The sequence below is a fragment of the Schistocerca gregaria genome, chromosome 6 (assembly GCF_023897955.1).
Source record: "Schistocerca gregaria isolate iqSchGreg1 chromosome 6, iqSchGreg1.2, whole genome shotgun sequence".
Lineage (NCBI taxonomy): Eukaryota > Metazoa > Arthropoda > Insecta > Orthoptera > Acrididae > Schistocerca > Schistocerca gregaria.
The window spans coordinates 388,711,024-388,737,948 of record NC_064925.1 but is presented as its reverse complement, the minus strand read 5'-3'; the positions used below and the strand labels follow the sequence as shown (position 1 = coordinate 388,737,948).

General features: G+C 40.0%; 1 protein-coding gene across 1 annotated transcript in view; it reads right to left on the bottom strand.

The window, feature by feature from the left end:
• Positions 1-25,735, bottom strand: part of LOC126278411 (acetylcholine receptor subunit alpha-L1-like) — a 194,481-nt gene extending 168,746 nt beyond the window's left edge. Inside the window, exon 1 of the mRNA XM_049978518.1 lies at positions 25,614-25,735. Coding sequence (XP_049834475.1) covers positions 25,614-25,677 — 64 coding nt within the window. The 5' untranslated portion in view covers positions 25,678-25,735. The remainder of the gene's footprint in view (positions 1-25,613) is intronic.
• Positions 25,736-26,925: the final 1,190 nt, after the last annotated feature.

Sequence of the window (26,925 nt, the reverse complement as noted above, 5' to 3'; positions counted from 1 at the left end):
TTCCTCAACAGCGGTTCGGCATAGATCCCTCAGAGTGGTTGGTGGGTCACATCGTCCATAAACAGCCCTTTTTAATCTGTCCCAGGGATGTTCGATAGGGTTCATGTCTGGAGAACATGCTGACCACTCTAGTCAGGTGATGTCATTATCTTGAAGAAAGTAATTCACCAGATGTGCGCGATGGGAGCGCGAATTGTCGTCCATGAAGATGAATGCCTCACCAATATGCTGCTGATATGGTTGCACTATTGGTCAGAGGATGGAATTCACATATCGTACTGCCGTTACAGCACCTTACATGACCACCAGTGGGGTATGTCAGCCGCCCATAATGCCACCCCAATACAGCAGAAACCTCCATCTTGCTGCACTCGCTGGACAGTATGTTTAAGGCGTTCAGGCTGGCCTGGTTGCCTCCAAACATGTCTCCAACGATCGTCTGGTTGAAGGCATATGCGACACTCATCGGGGAAGAGAACGTGATGCCAATCCTGAGCGGTACATTTGGCATGTTGTTGGGCCCATCTGTACTGCGCTGCATGCTGTCTTGGTTGCAAATATGGACCTCGCCATGGATGTCGGGCGTGAAGTTGTGCATCATGCAGCCTATTGCAAACAGCTTGAGTCGTAACACAATGTCCTGTGGCTGCACAGAAAGCATTATTCAACATGATGGCGTTGCTGTCAGGGTTCCTGCGAGCCATGATCCGTACTTAGTGGTCACCCACTGCAGTAGTAGCACTTCGGTGAGGCATGTGATTGACAGTTCCTGTCTCTCTGTATCTCCTCCATGTCCGAACAACATCGATTTGGTTCACTCTGAGGCACCTGGTCACTTCCCTTGCTGAGAGCCCTTCCTGGCACAAAGTAACAATGCAGTTGCAATCGAACTGCGCTCTTGGCAGTCTAGGCATGGTTGAACTATAGACAAAACGAGCCTTGTACCTCCTTCCTGGTGGAATGACTGGAACTGATAGGCTGTCGGACTCATCTACATCTACATCTACATCTACATCTACATGACTACTCTGCAATTCACATTTAAGTGCTTGGCAGAGGGTTCATCGAACCACTATCATACTATCTCTCTACTATTCCACTCCCGAACAGCGAGCGGGAAAAACCAACACCTAAACCTTTCTGTTCGAGTTCTGATTTCTCTTATTTTATTTTGATGATCATTCCTACCAATGTAGGTTGGGCTCAACAAAATATTTTCGCATTCGGAAGAGAAAGTTGGTGACTGAAATTTCGTAAAAAGGTCTCGCCGCGACGAAAAACGTCTATGCTGTAATGACTTCCATCCCAACTCGTGTATCACATCCGCCACACTCTCTCCCCTATAACGTGATAATACAAAACGAGCGGCCATTTTTTGCACCCTTTCGATGTCCTCCGTCAATCCCACCTGGTAAGGATCCCACACCGCGCAGCAATATTCTAACAGAGGACGAACGAGTGTAGTGTAAGCTGTCTCTTTAGTGGACTTGTTGCATCTTCTAAGTGTCCTGCCAATGAAACGCAACCTTTGGCTCGCCTTCCCGACAATATTATCTATGTGGTCCTTCCAACTGAAGTTGTTCGTAATTTTAACACCCAGGTACTTAGTTGAATTGACAGCCTTGAGAATTGTACTATTTATCGAGTAATCGAATTCCAACGGATTTCTTTTGGAACTCATGTGGATCATCTCACACTTTTCGTTATTTAGCGTCAACTGCCACCTGACACACCATACAGCAATCTTTTCTAAGTCGCTTTGCAACTGATACTGGTCTTCGGATGACCTTACTAGACGGTAAATTACAGCATCATCTGCGAACAATCTAAGAGAACTGCTCAGATTGTCACCCAGGTCATTTATATAGATCAGGAACAGCAGAGGTCCCAGGACGCTTCCCTGGGGAACACCTGATATCACTTCAGTTTTACTCGATGATTTGCCGTCTATTACTACGAAGTGCGACCTTCCTGACAGGAAATCACGAATCCAGTCGCACAACTGAGACGATACCCCATAGCTCCGCAGCTTGATTATAAGTCGCTTGTGAGGAACGGTGTCAAAAGCTTTCCGGAAATCTAGAAATACGGAATCAACTTGAGATCCCCTGTCGATAGCGGCCATTACTTCGTGCAAATAAAGAGCTAGCTGTGTTGCACAAGAGCGATGTTTTCTGAAGCCATGCTGATTACGTGTAAATAGATCGTTCCCTTCGAGGTGATTCATAATGCTTGAATACAGTATATGCTCCAAAACCCTACTGCAAACCGACGTCAATGATATAGGTCTGTAGTTAAATGGATTACTCCTACTACCCTTCTTGAACACTGGTGTGACCTGCGCAATTTTCCAATCTGTAGGTACAGATCTATCGGTGAGCGAGCGGTTGTATATGAGTGCTAAGTAGGGAGCTATAGTATCAGCGTAATCTGAAAGGAACCTAATCGGTATACAATCTGGACCTGATGACTTGCCCGTATCAAGCGATTTGAGTTGCTTCGCAACCCCTAAGGTATCTACTTCTAAGAAACTCATGCTAGCAGATGTTCGTGTTTCAAATTCTGGAATATTCCATTCGTCTTCCCTGGTGAAGGAATTTCGGAAAACTGCGTTCAATAACTCCGCTTTAGCGGCACAGTCGTCGATAACAGTACCATCGGCACTGCGCAGCGAAGGTATTGACTGCGTCTTGCCGCTTGTGTGCTTTACATACGACCACAATTTCTTCGGATTTTCTACCAAATTTCGAGACAATGTTTCGTTGTGGAACCTATTAAAGGCATCTCGCATCGAAGTACGTGCCAAATTTCGCGCGTCTGTAAATTTTAGCCCATCTTCGGGATTTCGCGTTGTTCTGAACTTCCCATGCTTTTTCCGTTGCCTCTGCAACAGGGTTCGGACCTTTTTTGTGTACCACGGGGGATCCGTTCCATCTCTTACCAATTTATGAGGTATGAATATCTCAATTGCTGTTGCTACTATATCTTTGAATTTGAGCCACATCTCGTCTACATTCGCATAGTCAGTTCGGAAGGAATGGAAATTGTCTTTTAGGAAGACTTCTAGTGACACTTTATCTGCTTTTTTAAATAAAATTATTTTGCGTTTGTTTCTGATGGATTTAGAAGAAATGGTATTGAGCCTAGCTACAACGACCTTGTAATCACTAATCCCTGTATCAGTCATGATGCTCTCTATCAGCTCTGGATTGTTTGTGGCTAAGTCAAGTGTGTTTTCGCAACCATTTACAATTCGCGTGGGTTCGTGGACTAACTGCTCGAAATAATTTTCGGAGAAAGCTCTTAGGACAATTTCGGAAGACGTTTTCTGCCTACCACCGGTTTTGAACAAGTATTTTTGCCAACATATCGAGGGTAGGTTGAAGTCCCCACCAACTATAACCGTATGAGTGGGGTATTTATTTGTTACGAGACTCAATCTTTCTCTGAACTGTCCCGCAACTGTATCATCGGAGTCTGGGGGTCGGTAGAAGGAGCCAATTATTAACTTAATTCGGCTGTTAAGTATAGCCTCCACCCATACCAATTCGCACGGAGTATCTACTTCGACTTCACTACAAGATAAACCACTACTGACAGACACAAACACTCCACCACCAATTCTGCCTAATCTATCTTTCCTGAACACCGTCTGAGACTTCACAAAAATTTCTGCAGAACTTATTTCAGGCTTTAGCCAGCTTTCTGTACCTATAGCGGTATCAGCTTCTGTGCTTTCTATTAGCGCTTGAAGCTCAGGGACTTTTCCAGCGCAACTACAACAATTTACAACTATAATTCCGACTGTTCCTTGATCCAAGCACGTCCTGTAATTGCCATGCACCCTTTGACATTGCAGCCCACCCCGTACTTTCCCGAGGCCTTCTAACCTAAAAAACCGCCCAGTCCACGCCACACAGCCTCCTCTACCCGTGTAGCCGCCAGCTGAGTGTAGTGAACTCCTGACCTATTCAGCGGAACCCGAAACCCCACCACCCTATGGCGCAAGTCAAGGAATCTGCAGCCAATACGGTCACAAAACCGTCTGAGCCTCTGATTCAGACCCTCCACCCGGCTCTGCACCAAAGGTCCGCAGTCGGTTCTGTCAACGATGCTGCAGATGGTGAGCTCTGCCTTCATCTCATAAGCAAGACCGGCAGCCTTCACCAAATCAGATAGCCGCTGGAATCCAGAGAGAATTTCCTCAGATCCAAAGCGACACACGTCATTAGTGCCGACATGTGCCACCACCTGCAGCTGGCTGCACCCTGTGCTCTTCATGGCATCCGGAAGGACCCTTTCCCTCCGTCTAACATGCACTGCTCATGCATGGTTGTTTACATCATTGCGTGGTTTAGTGACATCTCTGAACAGTCAAAGGGACTGTGTCAGTGATATAATATCCACAGTCAATGTCTATCTTCAGGAGTTCTGGGAATTAGGGTGATGCAGAATTATTATTATTATTATTATTATTATTATTATTATTATTATTATTATTATTATTATTATTTGATGGGTGTATATGGGGCAGTTAAATAAAAATGAGCCACATGTAAAAAACTAAGTAGACTGTTTATTATTTCAAAAACAATCGTAGCAACTGTCAAAACATTTATCCCAGTGTGAGAGAAGGTGACCAGTGTTTTCTTGCAAAAATATTTGTTGTTGCCTATTGTAATCTTCCACCTCCTTCCATCTTCCATCTATCGTCCACATTAAACATGCCCAGTCCAAGTAATTAATAAGCAAAGTCTTTTGTGAAGGTTTGAGAGTAGCAAAGATTACAATAAACTTCCAAATTCACTTAGCTTGTCGTGTTGAGATGGCTTCAACTCTTCTTGTCTAGGGGTCTGATTCTTGAAGCTGAAAATCTAACATCAGGTCCTCACAATTGGTTTGAACTAAATAGACTGGAAGATTGTTGTTGTAGAAGTTTTCACGTAAAAATATTTTCCCCTGATTTTTTTCTTATTTTACTTTATCAGACAGTATTTTGATTTTTCACATTAACAGAAATTTCTTTGTTTTTGCCTATTATACAAAAATAAGTCTCATCACATCAGATGCAAGCTTACGACTCCAACACTCTGCGGAAATAACAACATTCCAGAGGGATTACAATTTTTCTTAACAAATGAATTCATACTAGTTTTCGTCACATTATTAATTTTGATTATTATTTCATAAGTGAATCCAGAAATAAACATTAATAATAGAAATTTAAAGTGTACAAATAATTCTTGATTTCAAATGTTTCTAAAAAAAATATAACTGCACATTCAGAAATAGTACTCATCGATTATAACATCAAAACTAAAATATTTTTTTAAAAATAATTATTTTTCATAAATTTTAGCTTGAAATAAGCTATGTGATCAAAAGTATCCGGATGCCCCCCAAAACATAATGTTTTTCATATTATGTGCATTGTGCTGCCACCTACTGCCTTGTACTCCATACCAGCGACCTCAGTAGTCATTAGAAATCATAAGAGAACAGAATGGGGTGCCCTGTGGAACTCACAGACTTCGAACGTGGTCAGGTGATTGGCTGTCACTTGTGTCATACATTTGTACATGAGATTTCCACACTCCTAAACATCCCTAGGTACACTGTTTCCAATGTGATAGTGAAGTAGAAACGTGAAGGGACACATACAGCACAAAAGTGCACAGGCCAACCTTGTCTGTTGATTGACAGAGACCGCCAATAATCGAAGAGGGTCGTGATGTGTAATACGCAGACACCTGTTCAGACCATCACACATGAATTCCAAGATGCATCAGGGTCCACTGCATGTACTATCTCAGTTAGGCGGGAGGTGAGAAAACTTGGATTTCATAATCGAGCGGCTGTTCACAAGGTGCACATCATGCCAGTGTGTACCAAACGACGAATTGCTTGGCGTAAGGAGAGTAAACATTGTACGATTGAACAGTGGAAAAACGTTGTGTGGAGTGACGAATCAAGATACACAATGTGTCGATTCCATGGGATGGTGTGGGTATGGCGAATGCCCAGTGAACGTCATCTGACAGCTTGTGTAGTACCAACAGTAAAATTTGAAGGCCATGATGTTATGGTGTGGTCATGTTTTTCGCGGAGGGGGCTTGCCTCCCTTATTGTTTTGTGTGCCAATATCACAGCACCTTCTTGCTTCCCACTGTTGAAGAGAAATTCGGGGATGGCAACTGCATCTTTCAACACAATCGAGCACCTGTGCATAATGCATGGGCTCTGGCGGAGTGGTTACACAACAATAACGTCCCTGTAATGGAGTGGCCTGCACAGAGTCCTTACCTGAATCCTATAGAACACCTTTGGCATGTTTTGGAACATTAACTACATGCCAGGTCTCATCGACCGAAATCGATATTTCTCCTCAGTGCAGCACTCTGTGAAGAATGGGCTGCAATTCCCCAAGAAACCTTCCAGCACCTGACTGAACTTATGCCTCCGAGAGTGGAAGGTGTCATCAACACTAACGGTGGGCCACCACGCTACTGAATTCCAATATTACTGATGGACAGCGCCACGAACTTGTAAGTCGTTTTCAGCCAGGTGTCCGAATACTTTTGATCACATAGTGTATAACATACCGTGTATAAAATTATATGAAAGTTTTCAGAAAAGCAACTGAGATAATATCGACCTGTCCAAAATTCAAAAAATAATACTGCTATTGACAACTACTGTTGAGGAAAAGTAATGCTAGAGGAGGATGTCCCGTTACGTGATGGAACCATAAGTGTACACAGGCGTAATCGCACAGGGAGAGATTGGGACTGGTTGGTTGATTTGTGAGAAGGGACCAAACAGCACGGTCATCAGTCCCATCGGATTAGGGAAGGACTGGGAAGGAAGTTGGCCGTGCCCTTTTCAAAAGAATCATCTCAGCATTTGGTTGAAGTGTTTAGGGAAATCATGGATTTAAACCGTTGTGCTCCTGAATGAGAGTCCAGTGCGCTAACCATTGTGCCATCTGACTCAGTGAGATCGGGACTGGAGGATGTGTAAGTACTTCTCAGCGAAACTCCTGCAGCGTACAACTCTGGCAACAAGCAGATGGCCCCAGTCATGTAGATGGTAACTGTTATAAATACTCACGATATTGGTACTAAATTTTTAGAATTTCTGGCATTAAGATTTCCTTTCTCAAAAGAAAGAAATTGATAACGCAAACATCTGTAAAGCGGGTGGCACACAGTACATCCCATCATACCTTTTATTGGGGCGTTTTCCCATTCCATTCACGTATGAAGCGTGGGAAGACTGATGGTTTAAATGCTCTGTGCTGTAATTAATCTACTCCTCAAGATCCTTCTGGGAGCGACATATAGGGGGTAGTAATACACCACTGGCCATTAAAATTGCTACACCACGAAGACGATGTGCTACAGATGTGAAATTTAACCAACAGGAAAAAGATACTGTGATATGGACATGATTAGCTTTTCAGAGCATTCACACAAGGTTGGCGCTGGTGGCGACACCTACAACGTGCTGACATGAGGAAAGTTTCCAACCAATTTATCATACACAAACAGCAGTTGACCAGCGTTGCCTGGTGAAACGTTGTTGTGATGCCTTGTGTAAGGAGGACAAATGCGTACAATGACGTTTCTGACTTTGATAAAGGTCAGATTGTAGCCTATCGTGATTGCGGTGTATCGTATCACGACATTGCTGCTCGCATTGGTCGAGATTCAATGACTGTTAGTAGAATATGGAATCAGTGGGTTCAGGAGGGTAATACGGAACACTGTGCTGGATCCCAATGGCCTCATATCACAAGCAGTTGAGATGTCAGGGATCTTATCCACATGGCTGTAATGGGTCGTGCAGCCACGTCTCGATCCCTGAGTCAGCAGATGTGGACATTTGCAAGACAACAACCACCTGCACGAACATTTTGACAACGTTTGCAGCAGGATGGACTATCAGCTCAGATACCATGGCTGTGGTTACCCTTGATGCTGCATCACAGACAGGAGCGCCTGCAATGGTGTACTCAACGATGAACCTGGGTGGATGAATGGCAAAACATGGTCGCATCCATGTTTGGCAACATCGCAGTGAACACATATTGGAAGCATGTATTCGTGATCACCATACTGGCATATCAACCGGCGTGATGGTATGGGGTACCATTGGTTACACGTCTCGGTCACTTCTTGTTCGCATTGACAGCACTCTGAACATTGGACATTACATTTTAGATGTGTTACGACCCGTGGCTCTACCCTTCATTCGATCCCTGTGAAACCCTACATTTCAGCAGGTTAATGCACGACCGCGTGTTGCAGGTCCTGTACGGGCCTTTCTGGATACAGAAAATGTTCGACTGCTGCCCTGGCCAGCACATTCTCCAGATCTCTCACCAACTGAAAACGTCTGGTCAATGGTGGCCGAGCAACTGACTCGTCACAATGTGCCAGTCACTACTCTTGATGAACTGTGGTATCCATGTTGAAGCTGCATGAGCAGCTGTACCTGTAAACGCACCATCCAAGCTCTGTTTGACTCAATGCCCAGGCATATCAAGGCCGCTATTATGGCCAGAGGTGGTTGTTTCTGCGTACTGATTTCTCAGGATCTATGTGCCCAAATTGCATGAAAATGTAATCACATGTCAGTTCTAGTATAATATATTTGTCCAATGAATACCTGTTTATCATCTGCATTTCTTCTTGGTTTTAATGGCCAGTAGTGTATATTCCTAGAGTCATCATTTAAGCTGGTTCTTGAAACTTGATAAGTAAGCTTTCTCTAGATAGTTCACAATTATCTACATAGGTTTGTCAGTTCAGTTTCTTCAGCATCTCTATGACCCTCTATCACAATTCAAACAAACTTGTGCCCTTCTCTGAATATGTTCAATATCCCCCATTAGTCCTACATGGATGGGTTCTACACACTTGAGCAATATTCTAGATTGGGTAACATGAAGATTTGTAAGCTTTCTCCTTTTTGAGACTGATGGCATTTCCCCTGTGTACTACCAATAAACTGATGTCTGCCACCAGCTTCACCCATGACTGAACCTATGTGATAATTCCATTTCATAGCCCTACGGAGTGTTTCACGCAAGCATTTGTATGAGTTGGCTGATTCCAGCAGTGACTCATTGGTGTTATAGTCATAGGATACTACGTTTTATCGTTTTCTGAAGTTCAAAATTATACATTTCTGAACATTTACTGCAATTTGCCAATTTGTGCACCACATTGAAATTTTATCAAGATCTGACAATATTTATGCTGCTTCTTCCAGACAATGCTTCATTACAGATAACTGTATCATCTGCTAAAAGTCTGAGGATATTATTAATATTGGCCATAAGGTTGTTAATATATAGGGAGTTCATAATTAAAGTTCTGGTCTCATAATGCTGTAGAAAGAGAACCACTGCTCAAAATAAAATAAAATTTGAATGGTGTCTTGAAGAATTGCTCACTACTGGTAAAAGCTCTTTCATAAGGATGGTGGCTGGGCGCCAGTAGTCCTGTAGAAGGGATATGAAGAAAGGCATTGGTCTGATGCCTGCTAAGAGTCTGGAGAAAATGATTACAAAATTTGAAAAGACAGTCTCTCATTTAAAATCACCCATATTCATCAGTTGCTTCCTGCTGACTTGCAAGACAAACATTACTCTGGAATTTCTTGTCCTCTTGGAAGTTGACAGTGAATGGCGATGGAACATTCAGTGGATGTATGATCATTTCTAAAGATGTGTCAACATGCAGAACTGCACAATATACGCAACAGAAAATCCACACGCCCATCAATCGGGACCACTTCATTCTGCAAAGGTGACAGTGAGCTGCAGGCGAGTCCTGCATATTCCATTCCTGCACTGTCACTGGTAATTGCTATGAGAGTCTTTTAACAGCTGCAGAAAAAATTAGCGGTCAAGGCTCAACGGATGATGCGATAACCCTTCTGGTCAGAGTTTGCCAGATGCAGATAACCCCCATAGCAATTAGTGAAATCAATAAGACAATCAGAGAGATGAAGTCAAAAAACTCTTGTGTGGTTGATAATATTTCAATTAAGATACTCAAGCACTGTTGTAAATACAGTCTTGTGTCAAATTTTTAATGAATCCCTAAAACAAGGTATTGTTCCACTTAGATTAAAATATGCCTGTGTGAAACCACTATTCAAGAAAGGTGAAAATACTGATATAACAAACCACCGTCCAATATCCCAGCTAACAAGTTTTTCAAAGAACCTTGAGAAACTGGTATACAGGAGAATTGTTAATCATCGGAACAGCCGTAATATACTCAGTCAATGTCAGTTTGGTTTTAGCAAGGCCTATCAATTGACAATGCTATTTTCTCTTTTGCCGATCAAATTCTCGAATCTTTTAACAGAAAATTGGCACCAATTGGAATCCTATGTGACCCATCCAAAGCTTTTGACTGTGTAAACCAAGAAATTTTGCTAAATAATGGAAACTACTATGGGTTAAGTGGAATAATGAGGACATGGATTAAATCCTACCTTTCGGATGAGAAACAAAGGGTAATAATTACTGACAGTAGTGGAATCCCAGCTTTACCCAAGTGGGGAGTGCTTCAAGTCTCAGTACTGGAACCCTTACTGTTTCTTGTATTTATAAATGACCTCTCACACTGCACCACGTCAGTAAGCAAGTTCACCCTATTCACTGATGATATTATTCTTGTAGTTGACAAAGCAACAGGGAACAGCCGGGAAACATCTGCAAACAATGCACTTGCTGACATTCTGAAATGGTTGAACTGTAATGGACTCCCTTTGAATATAATAATAATAATAAAAAAAAAAACTCGTTATGTACAGTCTCACATGGCACATAAACAACTGTGGAATAAATATAGCAAGTCAACTCAGCTAAGTTACGAGGTGTGTACATAGACTGAAAACTGAATTGGTCCAACCATGTCCTAGACCTAGAAAAAAGCTTCATTCTGCAACATTTGCCTTGTCCATAATTGCATCAACCACACATAAGGAGGCAATAACAGCTGCTTATTTCGGATATTTCCATGCACTTTTGCCTTATGGAATCATCTTTTGGGGCAACCAGCCCCTGGCAAATAATGTTTTTATTGCTCAGAAGAGATCTGTACGTATCATGAGTGATGTGCAACCAAGACAATACAAGAGCTGCTGAGTCGTGAGAGGCACAATAAAAAGATTCACACAATCATAGCTTTCTGTTATTGAAGCCTTTGTCAGCAGTAGACACACATACATGCCTATCGCGACTCAGCACCTCCGCTAAATGGTGAGTAGCAACTTTCTCATGTATTGTTACATTCCATCCTGGATTTTCCATTGTTTGATTTGTGCAACCAAGACACTCATGCAGGAGTCTGTTTAGAGAACTACAGGTATTTATAGTTATATCTCAATACATATACTCCCTTGTATTTTTCATTAATAAAAACCACTCTCTTCAAAACAAATAGTGAACACCATGGTCACAACACAAGGTCAAAACAGCACTTTCATAGTAACCAGTCAAACTATACCCTTGCACAGAAAGCAGTAAATTATATAAGCATCTAAATTTACAATGCTCTAACCGGTGTCATCAAAAGTCTTGTTCCTGAAACACCAAAGTTCAAGAGCAAACTGAAGGAATACCTAATACAAAAGTCATCCTATTCAATTAGTGAATTTTTTAGTGCTTAGGAGCAAGTTTTTATTATACAACCTAGTTAGCCATGCAGTGTAGGCATAAATGTAAACTATTTCTTGCTGTAATGTTATATTGTTGCTCAAATACTTTGATATTGCTAATATGAATTTAAACACATAAGTCTTAATTCTGAAGTATTTTTTATGTTTTTATTTCTTCTAGTGTCCCATGTTGTTACTATGAGTCTTGTCATGAATTAACCATATTGTGTGCTGCTGTACTGTTAACATTGTAAAAATACCGACTCATTCCATATCCTTGCAACTCCATTGCTGTCAGGATCAACAGAACCCACAATAAAATAAAATAAAATAATAACACTTCAACAGTGTAGGTGTATGCGTAGGATCATTTTTATGCAAGATGGCACTCTTCCGCACATTGCTCAGCCACTGAAGCGGCTGCTGCAGAGGCATTTCAGAAATACTAGAATTATCTGCCGTCATTTTCCTACAGCATGGCTGTCCACATAGTCTGATCTTAATCTGTGCGACTACTGGCTGTGTGGTTATCTGAAATATCTGTTCAGTGCTCCAGTGACGAACAGGTGAACTGAAGGCACACATTGTGCAACGCATTCTGAATGTGACCCCCGTCACACTTTGATATATTGTGGAACATTCTGTTTGCCGATTATGACTTGTGACAGGAAACGGTGGACAGCATATTGAATACGTCTTGTGCCAATCTGATTAGGAACTGATGTCATTTTGCTTTTTATGTGGTTTTTGCCCTCAGGACAGTTACAAATCGATTTTTCACTTCCGATGTGGTACGACATTCCCATGGTGGATGGGCTTTCCTAACTAACAGCACTACAACTGTTGGCTGCCGAACTTATGCAATCACGCACTTTGAACAGTACGGAAAGTGTAATGTGCAACTCAAACCAGAGCCGTTGTATGGCCGATTCCATTTACGTTATGACCCATCTATTGGTGAAATTTTCGTTAATATTTTTGGTCCATTACATTTCCCCCTGCATCATTCTGAGCAGTGGCTCTCTTTCAACAGCATTTTGGATCTGGAGCATAAATTGTGGACACCTTGTACAACATGAACAGGAAAGATCCAATGCACTACCCTCGGGCACACCCGAAGTTCCTCCTACATCTGTCGATGACTTTCCACCCAAAATAATTTTCTGTGTTCTCCCAACTGAAAAATCCTCAATCCAGTCACAAATTTGCTTGGTATCTCATACATTAATGCTCTTGATAATATGTATACATGTGGTATTGAGACAAACGGTTTTCAGAAATCGAGAAATGCTGCGTCTACTTGACTGCCTTGATCCAAAGTTTTCAGTATGTCATGTGACAAAATTGCAACTTGGGCTTCATGTGATTGATGTCTCCGGAATCCATGCTGGTTGGCATGGTGGAGGCCACTCTGTGTGATATGTCTCAAATTATGTTCTAACAGTCTACAACAAATTGATGTCAAGATCTACTAAAGAGACCGCCTACACTACACTTGTCTGCCCTCCTGGAATTTTGCTGTGGTATGGGATTCTTACCAGATGGGATTGACAAACGACATTGAAAAAGTTCAAATGAGAGTAGCTTGTTTTGTATTATCATGAAATAGAGGAGAGAGTGCAGTGGCATGCATGTTACATTGAAACAAAGATGATTCTCGTTGCGGCAAGATCTTTTCACGGTATTTCAACCACCAAATTTCTCCTCTGAATGGGAAAGTACACTGGTGTGCAAAAGGTAAGCACGAAAGTAACTTACACATGTTGTGTCACTGCCAAGTAACATAGCTCTATGAAACTTGGTCCATACATACAAAAGAACTGCTACTGTATACTATAGAAGGAACTGAAAAAAAATGCAAGGAGAAGAACTGAAATGACACTTTTATTCAAAGACAAAAGTTACACTGCAGTCGCCACGATTGATCATGGTTCCCCCATATTACAACGGCACATGGTTCTTAATAAGGTGTTTGTCTGCAAAGCATACTCCGAACGTGGTCCCACGTTAGCTACAAGGTTGCTAAGAAGTTCTTGCAGTAGAGCAGTCCATTCCTCCATTAGTGCAGTTGTCAACTGATGGATGGTCGGTGGCACATCTGGGCATGCTGCACTACATCCTCCCCATTCATGCCATATATGCTTGATGGGTTTTAAGTAGGAGAAAGGGCAGGCCAGTCAACTAACCAAATATGTCATTCCAAGAGTTCCTGCACCTGCACAGCTCAATGTGGTCACTCATTGTCACCTATAAAAGTGAAGTCAGGATCCGGTGAGCCGGCCAGTCTGTGGATGGTTTTTCATCTGCCTCAGCGAATGCGGGCTGGTTCCCCATATTCCATATCAGCTACATTATGTTGGCGATTGCTGGGAAAACAAGTTCTCCATGTATGCCTACACCACCATTACTCTACCACGCAAACATAGGGGTTACACTCATCTGGTGTGAGACATTCTCTGGAAGGGAGGGGGGAGGGGTCTACTGGGGGCCAAACCCCACAATAACCCTGAAAGAGAGGTTCAGTGTGAGGCGGTGGAGGGGTGACATGGACTGTGGTAGTCATCGTGGTGTTCTGGATCACTGCACCTGCTTCAGGGACGGAGCCTCTCCGTCGCTTCTAGGCCCCCGGTTAACATACAATACAATGGATGCGTTGCTCTGGACATTCACTCAATCTTGTTACAGACAGGTGCTGAGTGCTTTCACACTTGCGAAGGATATTTTTTCTTCTTTGATCATGATAGTCAGTTAAAGTCTAACAATGACCTTGTATGCCAAAAACCAGTTGACTGAATAAATTAATACTGTAGGACATTAGCAATATAATGGTTCTCATTTATTTTGGGGGGAGCTATATGTACATTTTACAGATTTAGCTAACAGGTATAAAGTTCTGACTGACTGTTAGAAAAAATGAAAAAACTGATAACCCATTGTATAATCTGGAAAGGACAATAACAACACATCATTCATGCTGAGTTAATGTTACAAAACCCTTCCCTCAACCCATGAATTTTCATTTCATTTCCTTCTCTCCTTCTGCATGCTTCACTATTTTGACCTATAGTGTATATATCTACCTTATTCCTTATTCCAAAAGCTGCTCTTTGAAGATGAGTTATTTGGAACATGCTGAATGCATAAGTGAATCTTGTGTATACTAGACTTTTTCTAACTGGCTTACTCAGAAATATCTGAATGCTTAGGTGACATAATGGCACACACGGAAAACGTGTACATAAACGCTGAATTGTCATACTATTGAAAAGAGCATCCAAAGCACTTATGAAAATCAAATCCAGATCAATGCAGAATTTGATAAAAAGAAGTTTAGTTTAAGAGGTGTATTTTGTGTAACTGAAGGATATTTATATGAGGAACATTACAAAAGTAAGCTTCATCATTGTTTTTTACCTTGAAACTTTATCGCCAAAAACAAACTATTCACCTTGCACTATTTTTCAACATAGTCACCACCTACATGGAGACATTTGTCACAGCACGCAGTCAGGTTGAAGAAACCACTCTGATAAAATTCAGTGCCCCGCGAAGCGAGGAATTGTTACATAGCCTCTAGCAATGTCGTTTTCATCCATGAATGTGTAGGGGCACTCACTTCGTGTTTTATCCTCCACACTCTGCCTTCCTCCTCTGAGCAAGCAATACCAGTGACCAACCACTTGATGAGACATGACCTCTTCACCATACACAGTCTGTAGGTGTTCATGGATGACAGAGACACTAGTCCCACATTCCCATTCGTACCAGGTAACAGCTTGCACTTCATTGGTGACCATATTGTCAGTACAAATCCATCTGCCATCATGATGCATACTCAAATAACTTTGGGTACAATGGTTTGCTGCTTCTCTCTCTTCTACGGCACTATATGCATGTGTTATTACTTCTCCTCTGACAACTCTTCCATAGTTAACCAACGGTGGTTGTGGACTCATATGGCATTTGTTTGCGCCACCTTATGTACCATCTTCCCTTTCAAAAACAATGACAAAACTAATATTCAGAATGTCCCTCGTAGATACAATTTTGAATATAGATCATTAGAGCTCCTCTGCTGTAATATCAAGATATGAACAAGTCAGATACATTCTCAATAATCTATTTTGAGACTGTGCTGCTTGTTATTATCAGAATGGTCCTCATGCACTCTTACTGGAAGACAGATGTCTAGTATAAAGTGGAAAAGATGTGATCATATTGAGAAAGAAGTACGATGGAGAATGAACTCATGACATTGTTTCATCATTTGAATAACTGTACAATATGCATGTTAAATAACAAAGGGTTTGAATTAGCTGTATTTTTCCAATTCATTGCAACATGGAATCTGAAACTGCTAGGTAGCTGTACCGTCCACCCTCTTCCAGTAGCTGCCAGCAACTCATGTAGATTTGTAATATTAACTTCTAAATCAAGTTCATGACTCTCAACAGCATCCCAGATGTGCTAAATAAAACTTAGGTTGGTTGAATGCGTCAGGCAGAAGCAGCCAATGCTCCTCACTGCCGAGGCTGTTCAGTAGATCACTCTGATACTAGAGCAATGAAGTGGTTAATTTTCTTTGTTGGGGACACTAATTTCAAGCTTCAAGTGGTGGTTTAGGTTCAGAAGACATATCACTAGTTCCATTTTATGCTTTGGAAACAAACATTGCACACACAAGGATATTATCAATAGCCAGGACTGTAACCTGTCAACTACCATGCTCTGTGACCTTATGTGCTTCTCAATGCTATTGAGATAATATGAATCACAGTTCATCACCCTAACCTGTTTACCATGCATTGAACTTTCAAAGGTTGTGTTCTTGTACCCATTTCAACTGCTGCTAATTCAGTTACTCATAAATGCATGTGCCATGTGAGACATGGTAAACACAGGTATTAACTCATAATTATGGCTTATGAGTGACATAAGCAAGAAGTCATTTCTTGTAGTACTGCACCTCACATGCTATCTCTGTCAACTACTGATAGTATCAGGAATACTGGCGGGAATACTAGCTTTTCAAGATGGGAGATAGTTTGTGTAATTCAATAGTCCAGCATGCATGAAAGTTAAGTCAATAGCCTCCAGTAAATATTCCTGATGGTTAAATTAATCAGACAGCAGTAGTATGTAGGATTATGGGCATTAGTTGTAAAATAACCATACATTGTTGTGCTTCATAGATAAGAAATATTGAGAAAATACATCACATCTATTTCAAAATAGAAAAACAATGAAGAAAAACATTAAGTCAAAAGTCAGTGAATTTATTTCAATATTTTTTTTCTTAAATTTATACTGTGGACATGTTTGAAATCTGCGATTATATGTGCCAATTTCATATTTTTGTATGCTTATTGACACAAACCTGTTTCTAAACCAAGATGCCTATGCTGTTTTAGGTCTTCTGTCGAATGAGATGGCACAGTGGTTAGCACACTGGACGTGGATTCAAGAGGTTGATGCTTCAAATCCCCATCTGACCATCAAGATTTTAGGTTTTCCATGATTTTGCTAAATCACTTAAGGCAAATAGCAGTATGGTTCCTTTGAAAGGACACAACCGATTTCCTTCCCCAGCCTTCCTTGATCCAAGCTTGTGCTACCTCTCTAATGTCCGTGTTGTCGACAAGACATTTACCTCTAATATCCCTTCCTTTCTTTAGGTCTACTGTATCAATTACCCCTCAACTACTCAAAATGGAACATAAATTATATTGAGTTTGCTTGTAACAATATTATGAAAAGTTGCTACTCATCATATAGAAAAGATGCTGAGTCATAGATAGGCCAAACAAATAACATAAGGAAATGCGTTTTTGGCCAACAAGGCCTTTATCTGAGATAGAACATACACACACAGACTTGCGCAAAAGCAATTCACACACACGACTGCAGTCTCTGGTTGCTGAAGCGACAAGCACAACTGTTGTGCCTATCTGCAACTGATGATCTCTGCTATATGGTGAGTAGCAACTATCCTTTCCATAATACTGTTACATTCCATCCTGGATTTTCCATTGTTGTATTGAATTTTCTTGTATATTTGGGTCACTTATAATGTAAATTATGTACAGTGTTAGGCAATAATTAAAATTGCACAGTGACCTGTCTACTAGTCTTTCAAGAGAGAGTGATGGGAGCATGATGTTTGGTGCTTGTGTGTGTGTGTGTGGGGGGGGGGGGGGGGGGGGGAGATAATACGCACTCTTAAAAAAAAACCACTATGAGGGAATTACCTGAATCATACAGAAATTGGTGCATGTGATGTACAGACAAACAAATGATATGATTATAATTTTAGAAAAATTGTGTGGTTTATTCAAGCGAAAGAGCTTCACAAAATGCATAAGTCAATAACGCGTTGATCCACTGTTGGCTCTTATGCAGATAGTTATTAGGCTCGGCAACAATGGATTGGTGGGTAGAGTTGTTGGATGTCCTCCTGATGGATACATGCCAAATTCTGTCCAATAGGCACCAAATTACAATTGTTGTTATATGGTTATGAAAGATGGTCTCTTCATTTTTAATGGTGTATTCTTTTTTCTTTATTTTTTTCTGGTAGCTGAAGAGAAACAATGCTAACTCAGTATTTCCTCTTGTATCAAACTTTGGTACATAATTTGTCTGTGTCTAAAGTAAAGTTTCCAACATTTTGTTTTGAGTTCATCCAATCAAAAAGTCCTCAATATATGCATAAAATTGAGAAGATGTGCTGTAGGAATGTATTTGATTGCCAAGTGCATCTGTGTGACAAACTCAATGTTTTTAGTGATAAATGTTGATTGTCAGTTAACATGGTATGAACACACAAACATACCAACAAAAATAACATCCTCAGCATTTTATGCTCTTAGATTCTAGTGTCAGTTTGTAACAATTAATGTCTCATGGTAACATCCTATTCCTATGTACACTCTATTCTTAGCTGTGGCTTTCTTTTTTGGGAATCAAAAGCACAAAACAGAAACACAGCTTTTAGACTGGAGAAAAGGGCCATAAGTATAAATAACTAAAAGTAATAGTCAGGCGTATTGTAAAGAACTGATTAAAAATCATCTACAAAGAAAGGTCTCAAAATAGCATTTTCCATTAGGGAATAATATTATATAATAAATTGCCCAATTAGATGAAAAAGATGATTAAAATACTTCCACTTACAAAAGGAAGCTACACGTACAGTTAAACCGAGTGAGGTGACACAGTGGTTAGCTCACTGGACTTGCATTTGGGAGGACAACAGTTCAAACCCACAGCCACCCATGCAAATTTAGGTTTACCATAGTTTGTCTAAATTGTTCCAGGCAAATGCCAGAATGGTTCCTTTGAAAGATTATGGCCAATTTCCTTCCCCATCTGACTCAATCCGAGGATGGGCTCCATCTCAAATGACCTCAATGTCAATGAGACATTAAACCCAATCTTCCTTCCTTCTACACAGTCCACGATTACGTAAATGACTCAAAGTGTAGGAAGGTAATAAAAGGTGACAACTACATCACCCTGTCACATACAGTATGCAATCACAACATGATCCTTTTACGAGCAAATGCACTCAGCTATATAGTTCACGACAGAAATATCTTGTCATCGTCCTGAGCTCATAATCTCCTCATCAAGGAGGATGGTGAATCAGTTTTTAAGAGGGACTGAAGGGAGGACATGGAAATCTGCATGTTTGTGGTCCTGGAGTCATCAGCAGGAGTCCAGTGTGTCAAGTGGTGCAGGATAGAGACCAATGAGGTAGTACAGTTGTAAAGACATTGACTTCATGATTGGGTGGACGTAGTTTGCTCTGTCTGGCCATCTAACTTAGGTTTTCCTGAAATCCAGGAGACAGACACACACAAACCCACCCACCCACACCCACCCACCCACACACACACACACACACACACACACACACACACACACACACACACACACTCTATTAGTTGTGTGTCTCTTTTTGACAAAGGTCTTTGATGGCCGAAAGTGTCTATTGTGACAGACTTTTTGTTGTGCCTATCTGCAAGTCAGCATCTCTGCTACATGGTGAGAACAACTTTCCTTTTCATAATATTGTTAGATTTTCCTGAATCGTTTCAGGAAAATGAGAGGATGGTTCCTTCAACAAGGCTACAGCCATCCACGGTCCTACCCTCATAAAGCACACTAATGTATCATGTGTGTATATGTACTGGAGCTATCTATTTTCATTGTATTATACAACTGTAATATGATCCCTGGATAAATAAATAAACAAATAAATGTATTTTCAAATGTGTAATGCCATATATTTTCATCATAGATCAATTATTGTTATTCACAAGGACCATGGAGAGCAAATTGTCTGATTCTATGGGTTGTCAAATTCTAATAGATAATCTGTGGTTTAATGCCATTCAAGATTTTGATTTTCCGCTTTGGAATCCTATTTTAGTAAGTAGGAAATAAAGGGTAAACTTTAGCAACAGCTTAGGATTTCACAATTTTTCAAGAGGAGTTCCCTAAGGTTCTTTTTACAGTTACATCCAATCCGTACTCTGAAAACCACTGTTAAGTGCATAGCTGAGGGTATTTCCCACTGTACCATATATTACAGTTAGTGCATAAATACCAGTTTGTGTGAACTGCAATTAGTCCAGTCTTGTGTTATTGGTCTCTACAGGAACAATGTGCAGGGAGCTGTAGTTCATGCCTAAATTCCTCATTTAATACTGATTCATGAAGAACTCACTGTAAGTAGTATTTTGCATAATAGCTGTGGTCTATCTTCAGGCATCTGACAATGCAGTTTTTTAAATATTTCTGTGATGCTCTCCCATGTGTGAAACAAACCTGTGGTCATCTATGCTACTTGACTCGTGTCAACTACCAGTGCAACAGGTACTACTAATTCTAGATGAGCAAGAAGCGCTCATCTACTATGCTACACTCCTCTGCTTCAGAGGCCAAAGTCATAGCATCAGTCCACTGGGCCCGACAAATCTGCTTGATTTATGGACCAGTGAGTGCTTGGTAAGAGATTCTTGTAATGCCACTGAGTGTGAAAGATGTTGGAGATAGAAGCTCATTATGCTGAGAAAACTTCGTGCATGGGCACGCGATCTGAAAAATGGCTTCCATTTTTTCAGGCAGAGGAACTGAGTCATTGGACGAAATCTGATACCCTAAAAAATCAATATGTGGCTGTCCAAAAAACACTATTGGCTGTCATCAGAACCATGCTACATTTATTTAGCCTTTCCAAGACTTGTATCAGATGTTGCTCATGTTGTTCAGTGGTTGATGAGAAGATGAGAATCTTGTCCAAGTATGCAAAACAGAAGGACAGTCCTTGTAATACCACATCAATAAACTGCCGCCATGTTTGTGAGGCGTTTCACAAGTTGAATGTCTGATCGATATACACAGACTCTCGAACTATCCAAAGAGGGTAATGATTGTGGTTTTCAGAATGTCTTCTTCCATTACAGGTATCTGTGTATACACCTTAGCACATTCTTGTGGACTGAAAATTGTCATGTCACATATGTATAGTTGTAACCTTTTGTTAGAGCAATGGTGATCCCTGCACAGCACCATGCAACATCTTTCTTTGGTACCAGATGTAAGGGAAAGGATCACAGACTACTGACTGGATGTATCTTTTGGTGCGCCTGGGGGCAATGTCAAGGTCAGAAACCATTGTAATAAGCACGCATACTCCCCAGCATCTGCCTGCACAACATTGGCTGAGAGCATCACTGCACAGTGATGGAAGCTTGAAGTTGCCAGGCCAGTTACACAATCCACCAAGTGTGCATTCGCCAGGTCTGGTAGCACGTGGTAATGCACCAACAGATCAGTGCTGATGCTGGACTCAGTGACATTCATGATTGTAAAATCTCACAAGTGCTCAGCGCAGCCCCAGATCTAATTTCATACACTAGGTGACATAGGTCAGTACTGAAGAGTTGTTTGCAGCAGACAAGGTTCCTGGTCTACAACAACATAGTAATCTCCAGGGAAAGACACACAAGTCTGAGCTGGTACCCACGAGATACTTGTAGCTTGACTTCCGATCACTGATAAAAAGGGGCTCAGAAAATGCTTGGCAATCAGAGACACTGTTTATGTCTGATGGCCGCCGGCAATTTGGTATGTGCATAGAGATTTTCATGTGTGTGCCTGGTTCCCTGATCCTCTGAGGTACAGTAAGATAAGATACCAGCAGACTGGGGACTTTTCTTATCTGTATGGTGATGAGGTAGCTGAGGAATGACTTCTAGACCACCTGCAGTACTGGTTTCTATCACCGCTGATGTCACACTGGGATAGTTGTTCATAAATTCACTTGGTGGGGCCTTGGACCTTAGCTGCCAGATTTTTGTAACCTGCCCATGTGACCCTTGTTGATGCTAGGCCATGACACATCACAGTGGGTGCACCAGTAGAGGCAGAGAACATCGTCAACAGTACTGGATTACTCGACGCTGTCGGCATGCTGTTATACACAGCAATCGATGCACCAATCAAGGCAGTAAGTATAGTGTCCACTGTCCTGTCAGCCAAGATGGCCACCATTTCCAAAGGAGTCTCCATCTGCCTGTGGTGACAACATCTGGTCTACAATGTGCGCAACAGGTTGCCCAGCACAATTCCAGTGTCCACCCTGTTGTGAAAATGCCGTAAATATTAGGAAATTTCTCGGTCCCCTACATCCTCTTAGGTTAACTCTTGCCAGAGGTGTTTCTCCTGTGATGTGGAAACATGTCGTATCAACTCCAATTTCAGCTTTTCATATGCGCTGGTTTCAATTGGTGTGGTGATCACATATTCAATGGTGCTCTAGCTGACTAATGGCCAACATGAATTTAATTGAGTAAGCTGTAACATAGAGGAAACTGATTTCTATTTGCATAAACCATAATGCTGGGTTGTGTAGCCACAATGGGGCAAGGGCACTACAAGCTGTGAAACTGACGGAATCGTCAGCTCCGATGAATCCCTCATAACACATCCGGAGTGGTCGCACCTCATGTTGTTGCAGTCTTAGATCATATCAGGGTCACCACTATAGATGTATTGTTAGAATTGTCAACCAATTCATCATCCAACCTGTAGGTGCATGAAATGATTTATTATTGTAGATGAATTGTCTTGTTATTACATTTACCTAAGGAGTTGAATGCTCTACAAAGAAATATAAAGTTCGTGGTTTGACAATGCACAGTCTTTGTACAGATGAAATGTATATGAACTAAAGAAAAATCTTGTTATTAAGATAAGAAAAACACAGGAACACATAAAAATTATAAAACTCTCTGACAGCTCAGAAAAATTCACTATTGATATCAGCGCCTCTGACAGCTAACACAGAAAGCTGATTGACAGCTGCACTGTAATGGCATGTATACATCCGCATGCACATGACACAACTCTGCACTACACTGCAAGAGAAACTGAAGCTTGGCTGCAACACTTACTATGCATATTTTCATACCCATATAGTATAATGCATACTGCTATGGCAAAAGAAGGTTGTCAGATGTGTTACTGGTGTCTCAGAAAGCAGTGAAGTCTGGAGGCCAATTTGTGAAAGAAACGAAGTATTAGGACAGTTCTCATTTAATTATACTCAGTTACCTACCACTCAGAAAATCAAATAAATGAACTACAAACTAAGACAGCCAGTTCATCAACATAACACATGCCACAAGTGACCAACCCACTAGCGAGATTTAGCAAAACAGAATAGCTACAAACACCTAGGCTTTGAACTTTTCAGTGCAATACCTTCACAGGCACACACTGTGTCATTAAACATTTTTAAGAATGTCAAACAAAATTGGCTAATGAAAGACATCTTATACTATTGATGAAAGGTGTACAAACAAATGTTGGTTCAGGAGATGGCTAACTACAGTTAGTTAAAATGCTCATTTTTTTTCTTGTAAAAGCAATGTCTATCACCTTTTCTACATAATCACATTAAAGATTTCTAAGTAATTATAAGAAAAGTAAAAAACACCCATCTTATCAACAAAAAATGGAAAAATTAACTGTTAACATGAAAATCTGTTTATTTCTAATAAGATTGTGTGTTACCATCTTTAGTAATGACTAACAAGCCAGTTATTAAGTATTAGTGATAAGTTTATTTCATTGTCAGTATGTGTTGTTCGAAGAAATGAAGTGAATGGTACTGGCAAAAAATTTGACAAAAATCAAAAATAATCTATTGCTTCTAGTATTCTAAGCCTGTGAAGATTAGAAAAGGAATTTTAAAGTGTAATGCAATTCAAGTTTTCTACTCTCTTTCTATTTACTCCCATTCACTTTTTATAACATGGTTAAGTAGATGCTATTCGAGTATCTATTTTCATATTCATGAGATCATTCTTTAACTCATTGAAAGATTTGCTATAAATGTCATTGGTTGCTCAGTAGTTGTACACTGAAGTAAAAGTCCTTTAAGGCAAATACTTTTTTACACATTCTTAGCTCTAAAGTTATGTGACACTATTCTGTTCAGAATGATTTTTTCTTCTGGACAAAGTGTGAGTTATTTTTGAAATGCTAAGCTTAAGGAAATAGATGAGCTAAACACAACTTCAACCAAAGTGGAACAGAAAATACCATGCTTATCAGACATTATGAGACATACACTCAACAAAATGTATTTGTAATTTCACTTGCATCCTTATACGACTTACTGCTGGCACACTCTGACATTTGACTTTCTATCCTGTTTTAATGAGTTCACTGTCTCATACTCCTGACTAAACTGCTTCCTTAATCCCTACACAGCCCCTTTTCCTCCAAATCCTTTCTTTTGTTACCAGAGGCTCTGGTTCTAAGAACTGGCGGTTTTCATTTCCTATTTTTATGTGCATCTGATGCCATACGTTAGGTTGTAGTTTTATATAGTGATATCTGAGTATTTTCTTCAGTCAACAGTTTATTTCTCTCCTGAGAAATAGAAAAAATAAAATGCAAGTAACCATATATATGAAATATCGCTTGCAAAAACATAGACAGAAGAGTCCATAGATTTGAAGAAAGAAGTTTAATGTATTGATGACAATAAAATGTTTGAATTAAATTTCATATACAACAGTGCTTTTGGGAGAAAATCCAGGTTGCCTCAGCAGTTACTTCAGAACAATGACGCAAGGGACAATATGAAGAAAGAAAAAATATTATCAACAAAATAGGGCAATCTCAATTTTTTACTGACTCTTGGCAGTTGCAAGGTGTGTTACAATTATTAGTTAGCTGTAAGTGTCCTCTTGTACACAACTACACAGCTATATAATTTTTTTCATATTTTGAAGTTTTATTGTGCCTATCTGCAACTCAACATCTCCGTTATATGGTGAGTGGCAACATTCCTTCTCAGTATTGTTACACTCCATCCTGGATTTTCCATTGTTTGATTTTTTCATATTTTGATACATTTTCTTCAAATAGTATGACATCAATTATTCTGATCTCTTACAAGAAGGAATCAATCTAACTTTATCACTGAGTAAACAAAGTCTTTTAACAATTTGTTTTAAAGGTATTTCTTATCTCTACACTGCTCTTATCCAGCTTTCTTTCCTATTCTGTGTATTTTGAAGTAGATGAAAACTTTATGACTGGGAGGTTCAGTGTTCATTATAAAAGTCCTCAAATACATTTATGTTGAGAGCATCCTGAACTACTTTGCACTAATGGAGCTAAAAAGTACTGCAAAAAGAAATGAAAGCTGTTGCTAAATTAACTCCACTAAAATGTTTGGGTAAAAAACTGTTGCCAATTTGATTTTCAAATCTTCTCTGCAATTTGTGTACAGCATATTTTAGACTAGGCACATTGCTCAAAAATATTATTATCTACAACTACACAACATAATTTGTTTGTGAAATTATAGACTATCATTTAAGAAAAAATAACATATTTTTATTACTTACTTGATGCAAAGACACATGCTAACACAACAAATACTATGGCCAAACAACACTTTAAACAGCCCATGTCACTATGACTGAAGCACAACCACGCACACCTTCACACTGACAGCTGAGGGAGCAGTCACAGCTATCAAAGAGTGGGTAACTTCAGATCAAGCCACTAGAGGCAGCACCATCTAGAGATCACACTTTTTCTTGACAAAGTTTGCTATTACACCTGTTAAGGAGTGAAGTGGTGCTTAAAACTATAAATATACTTACTTATGGTTTGGCATGAAATGTCACTGAATAAACTCTGTGAAATAATTTGGAAGATGCAGGATTCAAAGACTGCTACATACTCATTTGTCACTTTTTGCTCTTTAACTTGAGACAACTGTGACATATTAGTATCCAGAATTCATTACTTATTAATTATCTAAAGTTATATGTTTCTTGCATTTTGGTACAATGCCTTAAGAAGTTCTCTTACACCCACGGTATTGTAGCTAATATACATCTACCTACAGGTTTTTTGTTAATTATTTATGTCATCATATTTATGATGATACATTAATATCTCTCTCACACACACATACATGTGCCATATGTGAATGCACATTCTTTGATGAATCATTAGATGAACTACAAAGAAAATATTTCAAAAACTAGTCCACAATCAAATGAGGATAAATAAGTTCTACTTACAGATTGAAAGCTGTCACAGACTTGAACAAAGAAAGAAGAAATTGCAACTGTATGGCCACTTAATCCAACAGTAGTGTGTCTATTTTTATTCTCAGGACTTCCAGAGAAGCTATTTTCACCCTTTCAAATGAAGCAACATATCAGTTGGAAGCTATGCTTTTCCTTATAACATTTTACCTGCAGTATGATTAATTTTCTTTAAGGTGTTCCAGCTGCAAAACATGTCATCTGAGAACTTCTATCATATATTATTGCACTATATCAATGTCATGGGCTACCACATCAAAGGCAGATTTGCCCATGAAATGATTTGAGTAATATATATGAGCTGATACAAACTACCGTTCCGTCTTATATGTCAGTGCTGTCAATAGAGGAGAAAGGTAAAACAGAGATTCTACATGAACTATCATACATTAACATTTTGTATAGATGTAGTCAGTTCTGCTAGCCATCTTGCATATTATTTTCTTGATGTTGTCTTTTTTTTTCATTTTATTTAACACTCATTCACTTTGCATGGATACCATAATGGACAACCCTCAGGAATACGGAATAAGTTAAGTTTAACAAATTTAATCAGCTGTTAAAAACTGGCCTGATGATTAATTGTTAATAAATTCCT